This window comes from Silene latifolia, chromosome 6, assembly GCF_048544455.1.
Source record: "Silene latifolia isolate original U9 population chromosome 6, ASM4854445v1, whole genome shotgun sequence".
Classification (NCBI taxonomy): domain Eukaryota; kingdom Viridiplantae; phylum Streptophyta; class Magnoliopsida; order Caryophyllales; family Caryophyllaceae; genus Silene; species Silene latifolia.
The window spans coordinates 6,147,008-6,154,917 of NC_133531.1; the positions used below are offsets into that span (position 1 = coordinate 6,147,008).

At 35.5% G+C, this 7,910-nt stretch overlaps 1 protein-coding gene and 2 non-coding genes across 3 annotated transcripts; 1 reads left to right on the forward strand and 2 right to left on the reverse strand.

Moving 5' to 3' along the window:
• Nucleotides 1-1,173: 1,173 nt before the first annotated feature.
• Nucleotides 1,174-2,607, forward strand: LOC141587443 (F-box/LRR-repeat protein 13-like). Its single transcript, XM_074408929.1, has one exon. It carries the CDS (start codon nucleotides 1,174-1,176, stop codon nucleotides 2,605-2,607), a length of 1,434 nt encoding a protein of 477 aa, XP_074265030.1.
• Nucleotides 2,608-3,444: 837 nt separating this feature from the next.
• Nucleotides 3,445-3,517, reverse strand: TRNAA-UGC (transfer RNA alanine (anticodon UGC)). The gene has a single exon. It is a non-coding gene; the product is annotated as a tRNA-Ala (tRNA).
• A 2,101-nt stretch (nucleotides 3,518-5,618) lies between these two features.
• TRNAV-AAC (transfer RNA valine (anticodon AAC)) lies at nucleotides 5,619-5,692 on the reverse strand. Its single transcript has one exon. It is a non-coding gene; the product is annotated as a tRNA-Val (tRNA).
• Between the last annotated feature and the right edge of the window lie 2,218 nt (nucleotides 5,693-7,910).

Consider the following 7,910-nt stretch of genomic DNA (forward strand, 5'->3'; position numbering starts at 1 on the left):
AAATTGAATAGGGTAACTTCTGAAGCGACATCGGAAATGTGGTAGAAAAATCGGGAGAAAAAGAAACACGACCCGATACGGTCCCCCAAACGGTTTTCGGGATATTAGGGTCCCGGAATAAAAATATCCGTAAATCACACGAACGGTTGCTCGGGTCGGACAAAGTAACCTCAGAAAATTTGAGCAAAAACGGATGACATTTGAGGGCGCCTAGAGCCATAAACGATAATATGTAATGTTTTTAAGTTTTATTGTAATTTTTTGAGTTTAATGTTAGAATGAATTAACTTAAAACCTTTATAGTAATCTCATCACTTTTTAACCAAAAGACAAAAATTTTTATAATGCATATACTTAGGGGATGTCAGCGGGGCAGGTACAAATAGGTACAGCCCCGCATCCGCCCCAGTTGGGGTGTGGATGGGCAGAGCTTTGACGAGTGATGACGCGGGTACGGGTACGGAAATTGTACCCGCCATGGGTAATGGGGCGGGGATGGATTTTGCATTTTACCCGCCTCATACCCGCCTACCCGTCAATCAGTAAAAAAAATTTGTATGATTATGACAATTTTTTAAATCTTATTTAATATAATTAAGATATAATGTTAATAATAGCTATTTTATAAAGTTTTTTACTAATTTTTTGATGAAAAACTAAACTTATAAAGATAAATACAAAAAAAATAGAAAGTAATAGCGATTAAATCAACTTTTGCGAAAAAAATTATCGAATAAATTATAGTGTAGCGAGTTAATGGGTAAGCGGGGCGGGTACGGTTTTATATTTTCACCCGTTGGGGCGGGGATGATTTTGAAACCTTGTACCCGCCACAGGTGGTGGGCGGGGATGTGTACGAGTTTTTCTTGATGGATGCGGGTACGGGGAGCTTATATCCACCACCGCCCCGTCCCAATGACATCCCTACGTATACTCATACGGAGTATAATTTAGTCACTACGCGTATAAAGGGAAACAACCTAAAAATCCTTTCATATCCGAGTGTAGAGTATGTGATACGGCTAAAGTATTACTTCGTACTAGTTAAAAGAGGAGAGTACTGAAGAAGTCATTAACTCAATCATTACTACCTTCGTAAATACACTCTCACCAACCACAAACTATTTCAGTCTTAAATCTCACCTTCATCCCTTCCAAACCAGCCAAAAAAACATGGAGGACATTCTCAACATTTCCACTCTAAGTATCACTGAAAAACCCGACAGATTGAGCTCACTCCCAGAGCACCTTTTATCAGAAATATTATCTAAACTACCTACCGACTCTGCGGTTGCAACATCCATTTTGTCTCGTCACTGGCACCACCAATGGACTTACATAACCCGCTTCCACTTAAACCCTCATAATATCACCAACTGTGACGAGCTTCTCGCATTTTTAACCAATGTCGATAACATTCTCCGTCAACTGAATTCACCTCCCACTAATCTACGCACCTTCTCCCTTAACTTCATGGTCCCTTATCCTGATGACCCTTCTGAGGATGACATTGGATACGAATTATGCTGCGAATTTCTTCCTCGCTGGTTTCACCGGCTATGCACTTCACACACTCAACGATTACAGGTAATTGAAATCGGAGCTTGCCTGACCGTTCATATTCAAAATGTTCCTTTAGTTTCTATTTGCAGTCCTGAAATCGAGTCGTCTGCAGTCGTTGACACGGTTTCTTTACCGGAATGCATTTTCCAGAATAACACCCTAGTTGAACTTGTCCTCAACACTAATCTTTCATTTACATTGCCGAATTATCTTAATCTCCCCAATTTAAAGACCCTTTCACTGCATATTTTTGAGCATGATCGTCAATTGATGCGCACATTTTTCAAATCCTTACCATTGCTCCAAGATTTGACTATTTCCGCGCATTTGAGTAGTGAAGATTACTTTATTGATATATCAGCTCCCAATTTGAAGACTTTCCGTATCGAATTTGAGGGGCGGGATTCTCAAAACAATGTTTTAATTGATGCGCCAAAACTTGAGCACATTTCAATCTCAATCTCAATTACGGGAAGTTTAGTGCTCTTTCGCTTTGTGAAAATTCCGATTGATTTGTTGACAACAACTCTTTTGCCTTGGAAATCTGTTGGAGATGATCTTGCAATATTAGAGCTTTTAAAAGCTATTTCGTGTACAAGATCATTGCGTATACGCTGTCGCATTCTAAATGTGTTGAACTCGTATAATGTGGATGAATTGCCGACTTTCCACAATCTCGTCTCTCTTACCTTACAGCTTCATGATTCTGAGAATATGAATTTGGCTATACCGGTTTTGATTTTAAGGAGGCTCAAGACCATAAAAGTGGGGGGACTTGTTAAGGGGTGTGACAGAGAAATTAGTTTGATGGAAAATATTCTTAGCGAAGCAACTGTTTTGGAACGGCTTATTTGCGTTTTCATTTCAAATGTTGATGAACCGGAGATGGATTCACTACAGAAACAGAATGATTTCGTTAACGCGTTGTTTATGCTCCCGAGGGTTTCTTCAAGCTGTGAAATCAAGTTTCTTGGGAATTTTGTACGTGTATCGACTAATGTAGCTGAAAGTAGATCAGTCACTCTTTCAGATTTATTAGACTGACTATTCCTCATGTTAGACACTTTTGGTTATAATGCTGTGTAATGTATCAGATCTACCTACTGTTTGTAGTACGCTTGTGTTTTGAATGATAAATCAACTTTGATGCACTGTTCGTGTCTAAAACTAACTGAATGTAGTCAGTCACTCATGAGTTACTGGCAAAATTTCTAACTCCTCAATGAACTTGGTTGATAATAACGAGTAAACTTCCGACTTATTCTTACAATAGTAGTGTCGATAATAAGTTAGGACAATAACTGAAGCTTGTGAATTTGTTCAATCACTGGTTGCTGAGGCAGATGACAAAACTGAGTACCAGATGAGCATCGTAGATCATTTTTACAGAAGCTTGGGAATTATCTCATTTAGATTAGTAAGTACGTAGATGATAGACAGCGGCTGTAAAAGTGGATTTGTTACCATCATTTTGTTGCAGGTTGGTGCTGGCAGCAGCAGCATGAAGGGTGGTGATCTTTGCATTTAGTTGTCGGTCAGCACCATTTTTTCGTGCTTGTAGTTTTATTTCTCCCCTCGTAAGCAGAATTAAGACTGCAGCCGTGCAGCAAAATTCCTGAAACCTATTTATTACATGGCCACATTTCTGGTGACCTTGACCATCTCAAGTTTGAGAAACTGTAACTGCGGCACACACGTTGGTTATCAGAAAAACTTCAGTTCAGAAAATATTAAAACCAGTACTCAACCATCTGCTAACAATTGAATTGTATCTCTGTATATCAGCATTAGTAGTATTGTTTGGTCTATTAACAATTTTTTGTATAAAGAAGGAATACTCAGCAGCTGTTACAAGGCAATCATAGTCTGGAAAAAATAAAGTGGAGGTGCGGGGAATCGAACCCCGTGCCTCTCGCATGCAAAGCGAGCGCTCTACCATATGAGCTACACCCCCGTTGTTTTTATACATGTAATATTATGTAAATTAGGTTCTGCCAATATTCAATTAGAGACTGAAGCAAAAAGGGACACAGAGGGTAAAACTGAATTCTGCTCTCAGTATCGCAGAATATATATATGACTTTTGAGTCTGCAATTTAGTAGTATTAAGCCATCTAGAATGAGAGTAGAGGGTTCAAGGCGACCAATTCAGTAGGCAAGTTCATTCTCTTGAGTTGATGACCGCCAACCATTGGCTGAGCCAGATTTCAGAAAATGTGTGCTACAGAATAGATGATAAATAATAGGGGGCGAACTAGTAATGCAGTAGAGTAAATTATGCAAAAAAATTGAAAGTCTTCGACTATAAAAAACATATTTTCCACTGATTAGGAGAGCAGGGGCGGAGCCAGAAACGGATTCTAAGTGCACCACAGGCGACATTTTGGAATCCATTTACAAGGGAACAATTGTGAGACGACCTTGTTTTAAACTTCTAAGTTAGGGTTGTTCACTGGATAGTTGGAACTGCACAATATGGTCCGGATTTGACCGGACTATAGTTTTTTTTTTTTTTTTTTTTTTTTTTTTAAGGACTATAGTTTTTTTGATTTAGCAACTTAAGTTATTCTTTCTTTGGTTTGTACCTTGGTCAAATTGAATGGACAGTGGATCAGACCGCACATCGAACTACTTTCAATATACTCCTTCCAACTCAACAATTATTTACGTTTTATTAAAATACTCGTTACAAAAGAATAAAAGAATAAAGAACCCATTGAATCGAAGATTATTATGTGCCTATAATATGAAACACATTTTTTTCGAAAAATTATAAATTTTACGAAGTAGTTGTTAGTTTGTATTGTTATACTCCGTATATTATATACAAACAATCATCACCCTTATACTAAAGGAATAAGAGATCTTCAATATTTTCCCGCCTAAATGAAAATTACTCTATAACTGGGCTTCAGTATGTAATATCTACAGTTGGGCCATACTGTTTAATATCATTAACTCCCCCTCATTTCAAAGTTCCAAACCAAAGTTACATCCGCTTTTGGGAGTCCAAGTTCACAAATTTTGACTGTAAATACCGTCAAAAGTATAAAATTTTGATAGACGAAATTTAAATATATATAGATTTGTTATGAAAAAAATTAACAAAACCCCTTATACTAAATGAATGAGTGATCTTCAATATTTTCCCGCCTAAATGAAAATTACTCTATAATTGGGTTTCAGTATGTAAATATCTATAATTGGGTTTCAGTATGTAATATCTATAATTGGGCCATATTGTTTAATTTCATTAACTCCCCCTCATTCAAAGTTCCAAACCAAGGATTACATCCTCTTTTAGGAGTCCAACGTCACAAATTTTGACCGTGAATACCCCGTCAAAAGTATAAAATTTTGATAGACAAAATTTAAATATATATAGATTTGTTACGGAAAAAATTAAATAAAATGTTATTTTTTGATAAAAAGCGACAAGAATTAAAAGTATTGAACCTTCTATTTTCTATCTCTTAATACAAAACATTATTAATAGTAAAATTTATAACTAAATTTCAATTGAAGTTAATACTATTACTAATTATTAGTTTCTCTAATATACCTATCTAAAAAACCGCGCATTAGCGCGGGATCAATACTAGTTATAACTACTAAAAAGTAAATTTATAATATTACATAAATTATTATTCATTAAACACATGTACATAGCCAACATAGGTAAACTACATTTGATTCACTTAGTCTGGTACAATCCGGCCACTCATATATTCGGTCCGTGAAAAGGTCAAGCCAATGTAACTACGTTCAGCTCTTTTGATTCATCGGATTTAGTCTTTCAATTCTCCTAGTTTTGAACAGGACCACACGACCGGACCAATGTAGTCGTATGCTTTTCGATCAAACTAGCTTTTTCATAACTTTACAATCAAGTTATTTTACTACTTTGTATAGCCTTTAATTCTCAATATTAAGACTCTCAAGAGTGAAAATTCTCACTATAGAGTAAAGACTATACACTATCGTTCTTGGGCAGATTGAGGAACGAACAAGAAAGGTAATATCTTTTTTTTTTTTTTTAAAAAAAGAAAAAAAAGTGGCTTCGCCCGGGCTCGAACCGGGGACCTTCAGTGTGTTAGACTGACGTGATAACCAACTACACCACGAAACCTGGTTGTTATTTAACTGCGCTTTAAATTATATTTAGTTATAGAAGTAAATGTAAATCCTCTTTTAATTTTACCATTTTTCTTGGGCTTTTCGATTCTTAGGTTCCTTGCTTCCTTCATGTCTTCAACTTTGTTTTTCTTTGTGTGACCTAAATCATATGGGTGTTAATAAATAAGCTAATACGGAGTATGAGTTTTGTAAACCATGAACAAGTTACAGGATTGAACTTATTGGACTCAACATGTAAAGTCATGTTATGTTTGGTTTGGTTTTGTTTTGTGAGGAGTATTTTAATAAAATGTATGTTAAGTCACAAATTGTTGTGTAAGACTTAAATTTTGGTAAGACCTACCTAATAATATTAGGCCCATCAAAATTACTTAGTAAAAATAAAAAATAATATTTTTATTTTAATAACTTAATATTATAAGTTGATAATATACATATTTAAATATGCTAGTTTTTAAAATAAGTTATTAAGTTATCAAAATAAAATAAAAAGCTTGATATATTAATGAGTTATGCCTGGGCTTTCTCCTATTGGGCCAGTCTTATGCTATAAGACGGTCACAAATTGTTGTGTAAGACTTAAATTTTGGTAAGACCTACCTAATAATATTAAGCCCATCAAAATTACTTAGTAAAAATAAAAAATAATATTTTTATTTTAATAACTTAATATTATAAGTTGATAATATACATATTTAAATATGCTAGTTTTTAAAATAAGTTATTAAGTTATCAAAATAAAATAAAAAGCTTGATATATTAATGAGTTATGCCTGGGCTTTCTCCTATTGGGCCAGTTTTATGCTATAGGACGGTCTTATAGGAGAGTTGCTGATGTTAAGTTGGAGGAAATATAAAACAAAATCAAACATGAAATGACCTGACATGTTATGTATTCTTTATGTTTATTTTATGAGGAGTATTTTAAGAGTCTCTAAGCCAGCTACAACTATAAATACAACTATTGACTTTAGGGTTAAGCGAACAGAGGTGGATTAAGTCAAACGACCTCATCATCCTACTACCAAATTGTAGGTAAATGGATTAAATCACAAAAAGACCTCATCATCACCCTACGGGATTAAGTCGACAAGACCCCCGTAATACTATCAAAACCGCAAACCCTAGAGATGGAATCAAACCCTAGAGATGGAATCAAGAGATCTACGGAAGTTGTAACCCTTAGTCTTCCAGTTATAAAACAAACTCTTGTTTTCCGTATTATTTTTATTCCTCTTTATTGTTTATCGCAGGTTCAAATTTTATGTCTTCAGTGAAATTTGAACCTGCGATAAACAATAAAGAAGAACAAAAATAATACGGAAAACATGGGTTTGTTTTACAACTGAAAGATTAAAGGTTACAACTTCCGTAGATCTCTTGATTCCATTCTAAGGGCTAGGGTTTGATAGTTTCTACGAGGGTCTTATCGACTTCATCTCGTAGGGAGATGATGGGGTCGTTTTGTGACTTATTATTTCCTACTTACAATTTGGTAGTAGGAAGACGGTGTCATTTGACTTAATCCATCTGCTGTCCTCAAACCCTTAAAGGCAATAGTTGTAGCTGGCTTAGAGGGCAAGATAAAGATTTCTAAAATATCTAAGATATTATCACAATTTTTTTTGATAATTATCTTTAAATACTAAAGATTTTATTTACAATAAATAGACACTAAAATATAAAATTTCGGTGTCTACAGTATATAATATACGATTTTCGAGATATCAGGGCCCCAGAACAAAAATGCCCGTAAATTACACAGACGGTTTCTCGGTAGGGATGACAATGAGTAGGGTCTGGGTAGGGTCCGCCTAGACCCGGACCCGAGATTTTCCCTTTGGACCCGTACCCGACCCAGACCCACAAGGGTCTAAATTTTGAGGACCCATACCCGGACCCTATGGGTAAGGGTAGGGTCAGGGTCTACCCGCGGGTCCGAGTTTCAGCCACTTTAGTAACATGATTAACAGCTATGGGGTCTATAATATTAAAAAAAAAAATTCATACTACTTTAACATTATAAGTTTATTAATCTCTATTGTACACTACCAAATCCAATATACATACCAAAGAGATTAAGAAAGACAAAGAAGACCTAAATTAATTTTACATCCAAATACATGTGAAAGAATCAAACTCGGAACCCAAAAATCAATACCGTACTTGATAGCCGTCTCCATCTGACCGTCGCTGGCTGCCATTAATGG